The sequence below is a fragment of the Cavia porcellus genome, unplaced genomic scaffold, assembly GCF_034190915.1.
Source record: "Cavia porcellus strain 051 isolate PalLab524CR breed Dunkin Hartley unplaced genomic scaffold, mCavPor4.1 scaffold_12, whole genome shotgun sequence".
Taxonomy (NCBI): domain Eukaryota; kingdom Metazoa; phylum Chordata; class Mammalia; order Rodentia; family Caviidae; genus Cavia; species Cavia porcellus.
In genome coordinates, this window is record NW_026947495.1 from 9129856 (window position 1) to 9146967 (window position 17112).

The window sequence follows — 17112 nt, forward strand, 5'->3', positions numbered from 1 at the left end:
CCATCTAGTCCTGAAGTGCTTGCCTTAAGAAAAGCCTTGGTTGCTGTTGCATCCAATGTGCTGAAGGTGTGTGTAAATGTTGCTGATTCTCCTAAGACTCAATGGGAACTGCTAGGTCATGTCTGCCAATGTTACTCAAAAACTGTTTCAACTAGAGTCCCCAAGCCATTCAGCCACACTATTTGTTACAGAGTGAGGAATGCTTCAAAGCTATCATAATGGAGTTTAAAACAGTCTCAGAACTTCACATAGGCTCTGATAGTCAGCAAAATTACACTCTGGAACAAATCTTTTTGGTTGTCCAACTGAGGGCTCTTCAGGGACATATCCTACTAGTCTTGGTTAAGAAGTGGAAGTTGATGACACGTAACTAAATCTTTTCACATACCAGGCTAAAAAGGAATGGATCAAAACAGATCAATTCTGTAAAAAATAATCTCTCCTCCTTTCACACTAGCTTTGTGGAAATAAGAGTTCTAACTTAAGACAGATTTTTTTCATGGCAAATTCTTTAAGTAAACGAAATTTTTGGTTGTTTGGATTGACAGTTAAAAACTGGTTGAGATACTGATTCTGTGCTGACCCTTATTTTGTTTTTATAAGAAATCTTTTATTATTAAAAGGGTAGTGCTGAGGCCCAGCATTTCATTACAGTACCAGCTTCAGTTTGGCTGGAGCAGGTTTATTTGGCAGGTTCAGTGGTGCTGCAGTCTCAGTGGTTGCTTACAGAAGGGATACTGATGTAAATGGCTAGTGCACAGAAGCTTCTTAACTGATATTCCTGGAGAAAATGAGAAAAGCTAAGTTATTTTTGTGGAGTGAGAAACTCAACCACCCACATTAGTTTTAGAACCTGAAGTTTCTAATTAAAGAAGTTATATTTTCCTTTGAAATTTAAAAGCCATCTATTATCATATAAATCCTACTAGAATCAAGATTGGTTTAAGTCTGTGGATATCCTTTTCTTGTTCTCTACTAGTGTAAGAGGATATAGTCAAATTCTAAACTAAAAAGGGAGCTAGAGAAGAAACCCTTATAGAGATAATAGATTAATTTCATGTGAAATATTTTTATTAACATTTAGACTTAAAAACCTCAGAAGGCAGATAATCATCACATTTTCAAAGTTCATTTACAGAAAATAGAAATCTACATGCTAAACATTTTGTATTATGTCATTTAAAAACATCACTAACAAAATACAAAATGATGTGCTTTGAATTTTACAAAAACTTATTTTTACAAAAACAATGAATTGAGAACATTCCAGAAACTCAATTTTTGGTGTCTTTGAGTTGAAAAACAATAGCCTCACATGTAAATGTATTGTACATTTAAAAATCTAGCTATTAAATTCTGGAGAAATTTAGAATTACACCAGAAATTCGACTAGGGAACCAGAAGGAGCAGCCTATGAATGACACCTTTACCCCTCCTGAGGTAGGTGATCTGCCTGCGACATGGGCTCTGAGGGGCTTTAAAGTGTGTAGGGAAGCCTGGTCCCACCCCGGAGATCCTGAATGAAAGGTCTGCGAGGTGGTTCAAGTCATTTTGTCTCAAGTATGAGAACCACTGACATAGAACCTTAAATTTGAAGTAACTGTGCCTTCTAGTACTAGCTACTGCTGAGACAGAGTTTTCCTAGCCACAGCGTAATACTGCACTCACGACTTTTGGCAATAAATTAAGGTTGTTAAGTACTAAGCCAAAAGCAAAGGAAATACAGCAACTATGTATGAAAAGTATACACTCCAGGGTCGGACTGCGCTTAAAAGCAGGTTATCACGAGCCTCTGCAAGTACTCATCCCTCTGGTCCACTGCGGGTACTATGGCCGCAGTCCTCCCCCGGCTCTGTGGCGTCCCAGGTGCTCACGTGCACTTTACTGGGTGCCGCGCTTCCTGAGGCGGGACAGTTCCCTTACGGTCCATTACTATTTTTGTCTAATACGAAACTAATTTTTCACATAAGGCACCATATTTCTCTAAAGGTAAAAATGGAGATAAACTGTCGTTTTTAAAATCCAGTTGCTAAATTAGTTTGACTTCTACATTTACACTAAAGAGAAAATAATAGCCAAACCCTCAATGCTTGACTACATCTACCACTGGATTTTTAAAAACAAAAAGCCTGAGCTAAGTCACAAAAGCAGCTAATCCAAAGACCAGCCACTGCTTTCTACAAAGCTTAATGTAAACCCACAGTTAGTGAATGCTTACGCGATTTCTAATACCGGTTTCTGAGATGCTGTCGCCAACGTGGTGACACCGGTCCGTTCTGCGCACTGGCTTCCCGGCTCCTCCGCAGCGCTGGCGTCTCAATCCGTGGCAGCCATCCGAGCTCGGGCTCGCTGACAGTCCGTAGGGGTGGCCGGAGTGAGCCGCCGGCTTCGGGCGTCAGGTCGCGGCTTACACTGATAGCGCATCGGCCAGGCCGGTGGCGCGGCGCACGCGGCCAAAGGCGAGGCGCAGGGCGGTAGCACCGCCCCAGGGCAGCAGGCTCACGAGCCAGGCGAGCAGCGCCGCCCCCTGCGAGCAGGCGCCCAGCACAGTGAGGGCCGTGCTGCGCAAGGCCAGCGCCGCGTACAGCGTGGCGCCCAGCGCGGCCAGGTAGGCGAGCGCGGGCCGCGACGGTGTTTCCTCGCAGCGCAGCAGGCGTTCGTATGCCGCCCCGCCCCTCAGCAGCGCGCCGCCAGTCAGCGCCAGTGCCGAGCCCAGCGACCAGAGCAGCGCGAACTTGCGAGCGCGCAGCAGCAACACAGGCGCGTAGAGCGCGGCCAGGCCGAAGCAGAGCGCGGCTAGAAGCAGACATCCGCCGCCAGCTGCCAGCCGCTGCCCGCGTGTCACGTTCGGTACGCAGGCCGAGCCGGTCGCTGCCGGCTCTGCGGGGCTCCGCGCCCAAGTCCACGGCAGGCCTGCGTGGCCCAGCCACGCCCCTGCTGGTCCGCTTCTTCCCGCGGGCTCTTCCGCCGTCTCCGGCGCCAGCAGCGGCTCCGCGTCTACCGGCCGGCCTGCTTTCCCGTGCGCCAGGTAGTCCTGCAGTTGGCGGTGGAGGTCCGCCATTTTGGATAGGGCGGTGGCAGAGCGCTGGACGCAAGCAGCGATTTAGGCTTTCTCGGCCGCAAGCGGAAGTGCTTATGCTCTCGAGTGACGGTTGGTCGTCCGAAGCGGAAGGGGTGGGGCCTGCGTCCTGCCTTTGCCCTGCTTTCTTACAGAATGGAGTATATGGTCATCCTGAGCCGTCTTTTTCCAGGTTTTAGCCACTGGATAAACCTTGTGACACGTTAAAAGTTTGGGATAGAGGCTGGGGATTTAGCTCAGCGGCATAAGCGCCTGCCTTGCAAGCACGCAGTCATGAGTTCGATCCCTGGTACCGATAAACACGAAAAAAAAAGTTTGGGATAGTTGTGGCTCTGAAAGGACCCACTAAGGATGGATATCCTGACTGAACGACTTTGGCGGCTCTGATAGTTTTGCAAGATGGAAGAATGTGGGTAAAGACCTATGGCTGTGTTTTTAATTAAAAAAAAAAAAACTTCAGAGCTTAGGTAGTTTTTTTCGGAAAACCACAGAGAAAGGAAGGTTAACCCCGGCCCAGCCGGTCTGCGTTTCTTTCTTGGCAGAGGCAGCGCCTGACGCTTGCTGTGCGCCCCCTGCGAGCCTGCGCCCTGATGCGACGCCCCCAACGCGTGCGATTTGAGGCCTAGTGATGTCCGTTCGCCAGCATTCCAGTCAGTTCTAATCTGTTGACACTCCCGAGTTCCTCTTTTTGTGTCACAGCTTTCTGGGAGGTTACTGTGACCGCATCCTTCCGGGTTTCCAGGTCTCCTTTCTCTCTTGCTGCTGTGAATTCCTTTCACGTCAGGTGCACATTCAGGTGTTTCACTTTTCTTCGCAGTTTGTGAGCTGCTTTTGGAGGATAGGGCTATTTTCATTGGTCTCTTTCATTGCATGTAGAAAGCAATAGTACCAAAGACCTGGTACTATTGCTTTCTACAAGAATAGAGCAACAAATGTAGGTGGACTGAGTAGGCGTAGCTGTCAATTTCAGCGCAGTAAATATACATGAAAGGCTGTAGGTGCTTCCTGAAGCCATTGAAAACTCCAACCTAATTTGCTAGGTGTTATAAATGGCTGTTGTGAATTTGAGATTTGAGATCCTGATGTAAAAACACTGTCCAGGCTAGTTGTGGGGCACATGCCTGTAATCCCAATGCTGGGGAGGCTGACACAAGAGGATCCCCGTAAGTTCAAGGCCAGTGTGAACTACATAGACCCTGTCTCAAAACCGTACAGTTCAGGTAAGTTTTGCAGCAGTTTTCTCTGGCTCACAAGGACCCATTCCTACCTTTCTCACCAAGGATGGTGGCGGGGGGGGGGGGCAGTCCTGACTTCCATAGGTAATACTTTCTGGCTATTGGCCTTGGTGTTAGGTTTTGCCACTGATGCTGTTTGGCTGTCTGCATAGTTCCTCTGACCACCTTGATTTTCCCTGGAAACCCCAAGATGGACTGCTAACACTTCCTTGTCCTAAGTAGGTAATTGATTGACTTTTCTTTGGCTTTTCAGCCTTTATATTACTTGTGTAACCAGTTTTCCTCAATAAATGCTTGTTTTTCTGACATGATTTTTTTTTTTCAAAACACATCCTGATTTTTATCTCAATCATGACTAACCTTACTATGAGCTAAACCATTAAGATGACTACCTTTTTAAAAAACTGAAAATAAATGCTGACAAGGATGTGGAGAAATTGGAAGCCTTGTGTGTTGTTGGTGAGACTGTAAAATGGTACCCCACTATGGAAAATAGTATGACACTTTTAAAAAGTAGACTTTCCAGATGATTATGCAGTTCCATTCTGTAAGTACATCTGCATGAATTGAGAGCAGACAGCCAGATATAGTGATACACCTCTGTAATGGCATTACTCTGGAAGGCTGAAGCAAGAGGATCTCAATTTCGAACCTCTCCTTGACAACTTGGTGACAGAATGATACCGTCTCAAGAGTTTAAAAAGGACTGGGACTGTATCAGTAGGAAGGCCCTGTGTTCAGTCCTTAGTACTGAAAAGTTGGAAGCAAGGTCCCAAAGAGAGTTTTGTATACCCATGTTCTTAGCCACATTATTTATAGTAGCTTAAGAAACTTGTCTATCAACAGGTAAATGAACAAAATGTATAACCATGTGGGTGATATTATCAACCTTAAAAAGGAAATCCTAAATGAGGATGGTGGTGTGTGCCTGTCATCCCAGCATTTGAGAAGCTGAAGCAGAAGGGTCCATGAGGTCAGCCTGAGCTATGTAGTTCAAGGCTAGACTAAACTACAAAACGCTGTGTGTGAAACAAACCCAAAACACAAAGGGAAAAGCTACTACATGGATGAACTAAGTCACTCACAAAAGGGGCAAATGCCATGACCCATGCAGCTCCTGAGGTTCTTGGGATGAACAACTGTGAGAGGATGAGAAAATAAAGAGACAAAAGCTGGGGTCAGGTGGAGCCCTTGTCCCCCTGATGGGAGGGAAGATACTGCCCAAACTGTGCAGCATATTTATATACTGGGAAGGATGATGTCAACTTCAGCCCCTCTGCCCAGCAACCCATTGCTTGGATTGTCTAGGGCTTGGTGTTTTTTCTGGGCTGTAGCAACCTCACATGGGTGACCTGGGGGTCTTTGTTTTTTGGCAAGGTCACGCCTTAAGTCAGTTTCCAGCTTCAACAGGCAGATACTGCTTGATTCCATTAACACAAGATGCCTAGAATGATCAAATTCAAAGACATGAATGTGTGTAAATGATGTTACTGAATCATATGCAAGTGTGACATGGAAAAGTATTCTGCTCACAAGCAAAAATGAAGTTAAGTCACCCAAGGCCACCAGAAAACTGGGAGGACACCTAGAGGTAGTGGTTTTTGGTTTTTAACCTCATGCGCTTCCCATTATTGAGGGGGCATATTCACCCCTAAACAGTGCCCCAGTTTTGGTCCATACATTCCTGCCTGTTCACAGGAGAGCCGGGGACCCTTTCTCCTATAAATCAGAGCATGTCATCCTCAACAGGAGTGACAGCTATACCTTCCCAGCCGGCTCTAGGGGTTACCTTGCACCTATTTCATCTTCCTGACACTCCTCATTCTGGGCTGCTTCTGGATCTGTCAAGGTTAGTTGCATTTTGGTGCCATTGTCTGTGCTGTTTCTGCCTACATGTTTCCCAACTCCTCATATCTTCACAGTGTATTCCCTCATTTATCCAAGTCTCTGCCTGGCTGTCCACAGTGTCCTCTGGCCACCTGAAAATAGCAGTTCCTATCCCCTTCCCCTGCCCTCCTTTTTCCTCTCTTTATTGCAGAGGCAAGGCTCAAACTTAGCCTCATGCATGCTAATCAAGTGCTTTACCATGGAACTAGACATCCAATCCTGTTTGAGATGGATTAGTGAACAACAGTATAGGAATCCAAGCAGCCAAATAGATAAATTTGGAATTTAACTGAGCTCAGGACCACTCATATACAGATCCCCCTGGTTCAGGGTCCAAACAAGTGGCTCCCACCTGGAAAGGTACAGAGTTTTTAAAAGAATCACAAAAGACATCCTGTTGGAAACAATGTAGATCAAATCTTTCATAAGTTTTTAGTTGACACCTGTATGCTGCTGCTTTTGTTGAGCAAGTTAATTTTTCTCCTGTGCATACAGCTTATTCTGCTTTTCTCATGGGACTTGTACCCTGAGTAATTTTCATTTTGCTGAGTCAAATACAGGGCACTAGTTAAATGCAGGGCTCAAGATGGCGTCAGTTATGCCAAGCCACAATGCTGTCTTTCCTCTTCACTAAACAAAAATAGGGCTTAGCTCTTGCAGGTACCAAATCCACGAATCCAGGATGCCTGCATCAGTCTCCACACTACAGTTGCAAAGTGGCATGATACTAGAGGGATTCCACGCCTGCCTTCCTCAGGGAAAGGTCTAGAGCAGTGGTGGCAAACCTGTGGCATACCCAATGCAGCAGGCACAGCAGCTCTGTCAGTGCCACCCAAGGCACCATGTCACTTTTTCTAAATTGAAACCTCAGTGTTCAAGTTTAACTGCAGTGTTGACACTTTGCGATAAATAATTGGGTTTAATCTCCAAAATAAGCACAAGAAAGTCTTACAAACTCCTGATTTTGTCTTTTTCTATTTTTTCTTATTTTTGCTTTTTTTTTTTTTTTTTTGAGATGGGATCTTGCTATGTAGTTCAGGCTCGTCCTGAACTTACTGTGTAGCCCACAGTGGCCTTAAATCAATGGCAATCCTCCTGCCTCAGCCTCCCAAGTACTGGGATTATAGGGGTATGCCACCACACCTAGCCTAATCTTGCCTTTAAAAAAATATGCAGTTCTAGGCATGGCCTGCCCAAGATGAAACAGGAAGCCTGGGACCTGGAACCAAAGCCCAGCAGACATCAGCAGGAATGCCTCCAGGGGGGTCCTCTGGGAACCGCGTGGACACAGCAGGTATAGTGGTGTGGGGCTTGGCCCCAGTGCCAGAAGCTGGCCCAGCTGCCAGTGAGATGCATTCACTACAGAAGTTTACTGCACCACTGGCTCAAAAGCAGTGGAACCAAATAAGGGTGGCCTGGGACACCCACAACCAAGAGCCAAAATAAACTGTGTAAGTTGATTGTCTTAGTCGTTTTTTTGTTTTGTTTTCTTTTTTAATAGTGAATTCAAAGCCAGTCTTAACCCCCCCCCAAATTCTAGAATCTTCTTAGTAGAAATAGTTTGCAAGTAATATAGCTTAGTATGTATTCTGTTTTTGAAGGAAAAAAGTTTCATTGTGAAAGGTGATACTTTAAAAGTGCTTATCTTCTTTTGTGTTCCCCAAACAACTCTCATCCTGGTTGTAGGTACTGATAATAATTACATTGGAAACTGAAACAGAACAGCTTTAAATGCTTATTTATTGAGTTATTTGATGGTGGCCAAAGTGACCAGTTGTATAGTAACAACACCGTAGCAATCCTGTCAGCTGTCCCACAGACTCCTGAGGCTGAGTGTTTGTTCCAGGCTATAGAGTTTTGCAGAAAAAGACAAAATTTGAGAAATGTGTTTTCCTGGGATTAACACGTGGAGTTTGAAGAGTTGACATCTTCGTGAAGCTGGGTGGGTCCTGTGGGCTCCTTCCCTTTGCCTGCTCTCACTGCCTTCCTCAGGAGAGACTCGTTCTGCCGTGCAGTTTATAACTTTGGATATTTATGAAAATAAAGTTTCTCATTTAGGAAAAGAGCAAGATTATTTAAATCTGCTCTTGTGTGATACAAAAAAAAAAGAGCAAGATTATTCACAAGTATGTTACCTCCTGTTTATATTATCTTGGATTTTTGTGGGTTTGTTTTTTTTTTTTTTTTTTTTTTTGGTTTTCATGTTTCAGTCTCACTATGTAGTTCAGGCTGGTCTCAAATGCACAGTGATCCTCCTGCCAGGATTGTAGGTGTACGCCGGTGCCTGGCTTTTTTTCTTTTTTCTTTTTTTTTTGTAAACTGTAGCAAAGTTTTATTAAAGATGCGAAAACAGGCTTGGTTCTCAGAGCAAGTTTGGGGCAAGTAAAAGTAGAAAAAGAAGTATAGCCTGCGGTGTGAGGGTGGCCGTCATGTAAGAGCAAAGATGTTTGTTTGTTTTTTAAGTGCCTTAATGCTGTCAGTTTGAAGTGAACAGCAAAATACTGTTTCTCAAGTACCTGTGATTTGATTCCTATCTCTTGAGTTTGAATCTCTTGGTAACTTTTTGCCTTCCCTATATTGAGTCCTACATATAAAATAAAATGAAATTCCCATGAGTGCTGTGGTGCATGCTCATAGGTCCCAGCTACCCGGGAGGCTGTGGCAGGAGGATCTAGTCTGGGCAACATAGTGAGACATTATTTCAAAATAAGTAAATGAAAAAATAAGTAAAATTTCTAGGGTGGTCTCTGAAATGTCATATGTAAGAATTACATCTGGGGCCAGGGATTTAGCTCAGCAGCATAAGCACCTGCTTGGCAAATGCAAGATCGTAAGTTCGATCCCCTGGCACCAAAAAAACCAAAACAAAAACAAGAATTACACTCATTCAGGATCTGTCTTTTGGCAGTAATCCCAGTACTCAGGATTCCGAGGCAGGAGGATTGCTTCGAGTTTGAGACCAGCCTGGACTACATAATGAGTTCAAGGCAAGCCTGAACTGCATAGCAAGACCATCTCCAAAAAAAAAAGGATCTCTTTTATACCTAAACTGTCTTTGAATTTCTCTGAGTGCCCCTGGAAAAATCACATGGCACTTGTTTACCCTTCCTTGGAGAAAGGTCAGTCATGTTTATAATTAGTGACAATTTTTAATTGACTTTTTGATGTCATTTTTCACACTGCAAAGACCACCAGATCCTATCAGTTGTGCTGTCTGTGTATTGGGCTGTCACCCAATCATTCCCATTTGAAAGTTATCTACAGAGGTCAGGAACTCTTTCTCTGTTCTCTTAAGTTACCCAGAACTCACAGCAGTTAGACAGACTGTGCTTTTGTAAATAGAAATGGGTCATTTGCAGTATTGGGGATTGAACCCAGAGAGCACTAAAGTACATCCCCTGCCGTTTCATTTCATTTTATTACTTCATTTCCGAGACGGGGTCTGGCTGTGTTGCCCAGGCTGGCTTCCAACTTGGGTTCTTCCTGCCTCCGCCTCCTGCATAATGAGGATCACAGAATGTGAAACCACACCTGGCCAGGAGTGAACTGTTTGTAAAATGGTTTCTTGCACACCTGACCACTAAAATTTAAACTCTCATTGAATATTCTTATTTTCATGATTGACATAAATTACTGTCGTAAGTCCTTCTTTGTGTTAATGGGAACAAATTAGAAACACTAATTATATAATAAGGGCTTGCCTGGAATGTCATAGTTGACAATGATACTTCTCCTTTTTTGGTGCTAGGGTTTGAACCCAGGCCTAAAACTGAACTATACCCCCAGCCTGAGGATGGATGATCCCCATTTAATCAGCTATGACCAGATACTTTTGTTTGTTTTTTGAGGTAGAGTCTCACTATGGAATTGAGATTAGCCCTGAACTCAGGGCTAGGCTGGCCTTGAACTAGTGGCAGTCCTCCTGCCTCAGCCTCCTGTGGAATATAGGCATGTGCCTCCAGGCCTCCCCCAGATACCTTTAAGGAGCTAAGGTTGATTTTTATGGAACCAGTGCTTACTCAGCTCTTTTGGGAAAACTATCCTGATACCTGGTGTACAGGATTCCCGCAGTTCCAGGTAATGAAGGTTCCTGACAGGCCCAGGAGCCTGAATCAATCCAAAGTCTAGAAACAAATTTGCCCAGCTTGAACAGTACTCCATGTGAGATCTGGTGGGGAGTTTTTAGATTGACTTCTGGCTTCAAGAACTTTTAAAATGTCCAGTCTGACATTTCTAATATAAAGTTACTGCAAAACAAATTTAGACAGTCTGTGGTAAACGAAATTCTTGCTGTACCCATGAAAATAACCAAGCCAAATGTAATCAGGCTAGTTTTATTTTGTGGATGAAAAAATATTTCTTTTAGAGTATTTTGATAATTGAAGAGACTGAAGGAAAAATTGTTTTAATGGAAAACTATGCACAGATCATAGAACCTTCGAGGGTGGGGTTGTGGGGTTGTACCAGGTGCTGATTGTCTTGGGGCTTTATGTACCTGTTTGTAAATCGCAGGTGACTGATGGATGGCAAATTGTAGAGAGTGCACTGGCTCCGCTGACCCTGTGGAAGGTGGTTTCTGAGCTCCTGGTTAGCCTTGCTAGAAAGCCTTCCTGCAGCCAGTAGCTCTCATTAGTCACTGAAACAAGTGACAGAGGACCTGACGGGCTAGGAGGTGAGGCAGTTCTCAGGGTCTAAGCCATGCCTGATGATACCCAGTGGAGGTGCAGGGAAGGCCTGGTCTGCCCTGTCCCCCACTCTCCCCAGGTTAACAGTGCGGCCATCTGCCCTTCCTGAATCTCACCAGGACTGGTATGTTGGGTGTTGTGGTCGGCTTCCCGAGGTGCTGATCTCCACCTGCCAGGCACTTCCTCCCAGTGCTGATCTCTGTGGCTGCTGGTCTTTGGGGTTCTTTGGCACTAGCTACTCTGAACATTTACTGTTCTTTCCCTAGAAATGACTGCTTTGTTCACTCCACTCAGGATAAAACTCCCAGATCAGTTTACTGGGTTGATGGAGTCCATACTACCCAAGAAATAATTCACGAGCCTATTTACAGGACCACCAAAGCAAGTCTTTAATTAACTAATTATTAATTTATTTTTGGTATTGGAATTGAACTCAGGACCTCACACTTGCCAGGTAACCACAGTGCCTCTAGCTAAATCCTGGGCCCAAGCCTTTATTTGTATTTATTTTTGTTTTGTGAGACAGGGTCTTATTATACAGTTCAGGGCCGGTCTTGAACTCTCTCTGTAGGCCAGGCAGGCCTTAAACTCACAGCCATCCTCCTGCCTCAGCCTGCTGAATGCTGAGATCATGGACAAGTGCCAACATGCCTGGCAGGGGCTGTGTTATGGCACAGAGGGGCTAGTACACATGAGGGAGGCCTCCTGGACCAACCTGAGGAGTGCTGGGAGGTGCTGCATGTGTTGCAGTGGCAGGCATATGTGTGTAAAGGACAGGGCGAAAACAGAATCTTCTAGAAGGCATGCTGTGAGGGAACAAGACAGCAAAACATGAAACAGGTCAGGAACGTTCTCCAGGCTTCAAGAGGACTCAGTGTCTTCAGGCAGAAGCTCCAACTGCACAAAGGGCATCAGTGCAACTTTTAACCAAAAGGCTGAGAAAGGTGCCACTGTCATGCCAGACAGCTCTCAGTTCTTTCTTTCCCCTTCCCTCCACCCTGCCCCTTTTGAGACAGGGTCTCGCCATACTCAGGCTGGCCTCAGTCGTCCTACGCTGGCCTCCCAAGTGCTGGAATTACAAGCGTGTGTCACCATGCCCAACTTGTGCTGTCAGAAACCTGGGCTTTGGAGTGCAATTGCTTGCATTCCTGGAGTCCTTAAGACTGTGCTTGCCCAAGGCAGCATCCTTAGGAGCAGTCAAGGAGAGTCCAAATTGTTAGTCTCTAGTTAAAGAGGGGGGCCTTCTGCACTATGGTAGCAGCATCCAAGCCACACATGTGATTTAATGGTAAAGGAAAAAAGGGCCTATCCAGGGTCTGAAGGACAAGCTGTGATGAGTCAATAGCTTAAAGTGAGCTTTGATGACCACTTAGTACTTCGAGATAAAAATAAGACAAAATCAGGGGCTAGGGATTTAGCTCAACAGACAGAGTCCACGCTCACAAAGGCTGTGCAGACAGACAGACAGAGGCTGCCCTCACAAAGGGGCAGCAACAGTGCCTCTAGACAGATGACACCATAGCCGTGAGGGATGGAAGCCACGTGCATTCACACCCAGCCAAATTCACACCCAAAGAGCCTGTGTTTGGGCTGTGGCCCCTCCCCAGCCCAAGCTTGCCCTGTGCTCTGTTTCCTGCTGGCACAGGCAGCAGAGGCACTGACCATCTGCCTGACCTGATCGTGGAGGAGGCCCATGCCATGGGAGAGAAGGTAAGCTTCAGAAAGTTGGCAGCTCGGAGCACCAGTCCCAAGAAAAGCCCATGGCTACTGTAAACTACACACACAGCGACTCCTTCACACAGGCTGGAGCAGGAGGAGAAATCCACACGGCACCCTCATATTGGAGAGGGTCTAATCAGGAGCCACGTGGGGAAGGGGTTCATTGCTGTAGGACCTTGCTGTGAGGCCTCCAGCATCACCCCACCACAGTGACTCACTGAGGGGCAGTCTTGGAGAGGCCGTGGGCACTCTAGCACCCTCAGAAGTTTAAGCTCAGGCCAGGAAGGACCCACAGCCTGTCTTCCACGCTGAGGAGCCAGCCTTGGCGCACAGGGCTTTCATAGAGGGCTGGGTCTACAAGTGCTGGCATTCAGTCTGGGATTCTGCTTGCGGGCTCCCTCTGCTGCCAGCACCCAGCACAGATCAGCAGTCTGACTGCTTAACACCAGAGTGAGCACAGGCTTGCCCAGCTTGGGCGACTGCTGCAGTTTGGGCTATAGACAGAAGAGGCCTTAGAGCAGGGTAGGGCATCTCACACCCCAGTTCTGTAAAGCTAGACACAGAAAAACTCATTGGATGTCAAGACTGTAGATTCTGGAAAGAAACCACTCATTCAAAAATTCAGAGGAATTTGGTGTTTTGGCTTCCTTCCTTCCTTTTTATCTGCATTGGCATTTTTTGTTTTTCTGGGCTTTTTTGTTTGTTTGTTTGTTTGTTTGTTTGAGACAAGATCTCACTATGTGGTTCAGGCTGCCCTCAAACTTATAGTGATCCTCCAGAGTGTGGGGACCCTTTCTTTTTTTTCACTTTGTGTGTGTGTGTGTGTGTGTGTGTGTGTGTGTGTGTGTGCCTGGCTTCTGCATTGACTTTTTGGGGATTTGATTTTTCCTCTTTGTTTTGGAAAAAATTTTTAAGACAGGGTCTCGCTATGCAGTTCAGGCTGGCCTTGAACTCGTTATGTAGCCCAGACTGGCCTTGAATTTATGGCAGTCCTCCTACCTCAGCCTCCTGAATGCAAGGATTATAGGTGTGTACCACCATGCTGGCTTTTTTTTTTCTTTTTAGTTTTTTAAGTTTTTTATGTTTCTTTTTTTTGGTACGGAGGGTTGAACTCAGCTTATGCCGCTGAGCTAATTTCCCAGCCCTATTTTCCTTTTTCCCTTTATTGTAGTCTGATTTTCTTGTTTTTTTCTCTTCCGTTGCTTTTATCTAATTCTATTAATTTTCTTTTACTCAATAGAATTCGTTTTTTTTTTTTTTTGTCTTTTTCCTTTTTATCGGTACCAGGGATCAAACTCAGGACTGCCTGCTTGCAAGGCAGGTGCTTATGCCACCGAGCTAAATCCCCAGCCCCTCAATAGAATTCTTTATCTCACTTTTCTCTCTTTATCTTCTACTGATTAATTTTTCTAATTTTATTCTTTCATTTCTCTCCCCGTCTATCTTGCTTGACATAACCATTAAGTTCATATGGTTGCTGTGCTATTATGTTTGAATACATCTTTATTGTTAGTGAATGTACAGTTGCTGCTTTTGGCAGATTTTTATTGAAAGTAATATTTGGCTTATTCTATAATTATAGATGTCTCTTCTATGTTTAAGAGTGTTGCATTAGTAGTTCTTAGGTTCCATCAATATTCAGTTTGTCTTCAATGTTACTGTTGTTGCTGATTTTATTGGTATTGCCATGGTGACACAGTTGTTATTAATTGGTTTCTCTCTGTGCCAATATTTAAATTGCCACTGTGTCATTCACAGTACTGAGGCCCATTCCTGGAGAGTCTCTACTCTATCAACCTGCAGACTGCAGCAGACTGGGCATGCATGTGCACACAGCAGAAACATGACAAGGCATGCTTCCAAAAGCTCCCAGCATTCCAAGGATGATCTGTGGGGTACTGAGGAGGCCTAAATCAAAAGCCTACAGCTGAATTATTCAAAATGATAAAAGAAATAAAGATCAACAAGGTGCTTGGTGAGCTCAAAGAAGATGTAACTAAACAGATGATAAATCCAATAATGGCCAGGGAGTTCACACAAGACATGATAAAAAGTTAGTGGAACTAAACAAAATGATGTAAAATGTGAGTGACCAAGTTTAGAGTCCACAAAAAGATAATAAACAGAAATCCAGGAGATTAAGTCTGTTGAATGTATGGGCAACAGAAGGCAACAATGTGAGAACAGAGCATCAGAAATAGAAGACTGGGCTGACGTTGGTGACCAGTTATTTAGAAATACCTTAAAAACAACAAGAGAACACAAATATTCCAGCAACAGCTAAATAATGGAAAGGAGACTAAGATTAATAGGAACTAGTGAAAAATCAGAAGAAAACACAAATGACATAAAAACATGTATATAGAAGTATTAACAGAAAACTTTCCAACATGGGGAAAGAATTTACCATACAAATAAGCACAGTATTTAGACTTTCAAACAACCATGATCAGAAAAGAACTTCTCCATTGCACATCAAAGTCAGAATCCCAGAAGATTCATCTAAGTACAAATTTTTTTTTTTTTGGTCTTTTTTGTTTTTATCGGTACCAGGGATTAAACTCACGACTACCTGCTTGCAAGGCAGGCGCTATGCCGCTAAGCTAAATCCCCAGCCCTAAGTACAGAATCTTAAAAGCTGTTGGAGACAGGCAATGAGCCACTTACAAAGGTAAACTCATTAGACTTACAGCAGACCTTCTCCACACTATCCTTAAAGACAGGAGTTTGGAGTCAACTGTTTCAAACAGTTGAAGAAAATACCAGCTAGACTGATATATCCTGCAAAACTAGCTCTCAAAATCAATGGAGATGCCTGGCATGGTAGCACAAGCCTATAATCCCAGTACTTGGGAGGCGGAGGCAGGAGGATTGCTGCTGGGAGTTTGAGGCTAACCTGGGCTACAAAGTGAATTCAAGGCCAACCTGAACTACACAGTGAGGCCATGTCTCAAAAAGGCAAAAAGAAAAAAAAAATTGGAGAAATAAGATCTTTCCATGAAAAGAGCACTTGAAGAAATTCATGATCAAACCAACACTCCAAAAAATTCCTAAGGATATCCTAGAAAGAGACAAGGAAGCCAACAATGCCAAAAGACGTGATAGAATGAGCACCCCAGGCAGGGTGCACACTTAAGCAGAAGGGGAAAAGGAGTCAGCAACACGGAAATAGTGTAGTGACAGCAATAGATAAGTAAGAGCTCAATGTGTGCGTGGTCTCAGTTCCTCAGCTGAAAGACACAGAGGGTCAGAGTGGATCAAGAAACAAAGTCTGTACATACACTGCTGTTTTTTGCGACAGGGTCTTGAAATCTCTGTAGCCCAGAATGATCCTCCTCCCTCAGCCTTCTGAGTGCTGGGATTACAGGCATGCACCACCATGGCTGGCTCAAGAAAAACATAGCCCAGAAAGAAATTCATGGACTAAAAATTGAAAAGGTGGAAAGCAATATTCCATGCAATGGGAGTCTGAAACCAAGCAGGAATAGCTATCCTATTTTTAGTCAAACTGATCAGAGGAGGCAAAGAGAGTCATTATTTATTGGTTAAAGAAATAGCTCAGTGGCAAGAGATAACAATTATTATATATGCACCAAACAATGATAAACCAAATTTCACTGGCCGTAAAAAATCAGATTAACTTCAACACAATTATAATGGGAGACCTTAATACCCCACTATCACCAATAGATCAACTAAACAAAAAACCAACAAGCAATACCAGAGATGACTGAAACCTTCAAACAAATGAATTTATTAGAGCCATAACAACAGAATAGATTCTCAGCGGCACACGGGTCTTTCTGCAAAACAGTCCACGAACGGTCCAGTAAAATATGCCTAAGTCAGTATAAACCGAGTAGAGTCTGGGGTGGGCGGCCTGAGTGAGGTGGGGAAGAGGCTTTCTGTGGCGGAGCGCCAGTGACCGGGAAGTGTGAGGCGGAAGCGCTTCCTCCATTCATTGCGCAGGCCGGTTTCCTGCGGAGCTGGGGGACCAGATGGCAGGCCGCAGTTTGCAGAAACTGAACTCAAATAACCTTCTGCAGCCGCAGAGGAGCCTGGCAGGCAATCAGACCTTGAAGGCCACTTGGCTTGTTTAATGGCCATTTTCCTGGACAGGGAGACCCGTGGAAGAAGGTTGTGAAGGAATCTCTGTGCCTAACCAAGAACGGAATGACAATATCCATGCACCCTCAAGGGCTACGGCTCACAGGCCCCATTGAGAGAGGACTCTTGAGTTGCTGCAGTTACCATTCATGAAGACAGAGGCTTGTGGGATGGAAGATGAGCCATAGATTTGGATCCCGGCTCCTGCTGGGACCCTGAGCTGCCAATCCCTGGGCCTCCTCTCCAGGGCCTCGTCCCTAGGGGCCTGCTGCCAAGGTCCTTTGCTCAAGGACTAGTTCTTTAAATGCCACACCTCGTGAACTTTAGTTGCTCACATCCACTCTGCCTCTAGAGGACTGTAGAGGACTCTATATTCTTGATTATTTCTGAGAAAACACAA

The 17112-nt window shown here is 44.9% G+C and overlaps 1 protein-coding gene across 1 annotated transcript; it reads right to left on the bottom strand.

The window, feature by feature from the left end:
- Nucleotides 1–2231: 2231 nt before the first annotated feature.
- On the bottom strand, nt 2232–3524 carry Sft2d3 (SFT2 domain containing 3). Its single transcript, XM_023561102.2, has one exon. The coding sequence runs from the start codon at nt 3059–3061 to the stop codon at nt 2408–2410; it is 654 nt and encodes a 217-aa protein (XP_023416870.2). The 5' UTR covers nt 3062–3524; the 3' UTR covers nt 2232–2407.
- Between the last annotated feature and the right edge of the window lie 13588 nt (nt 3525–17112).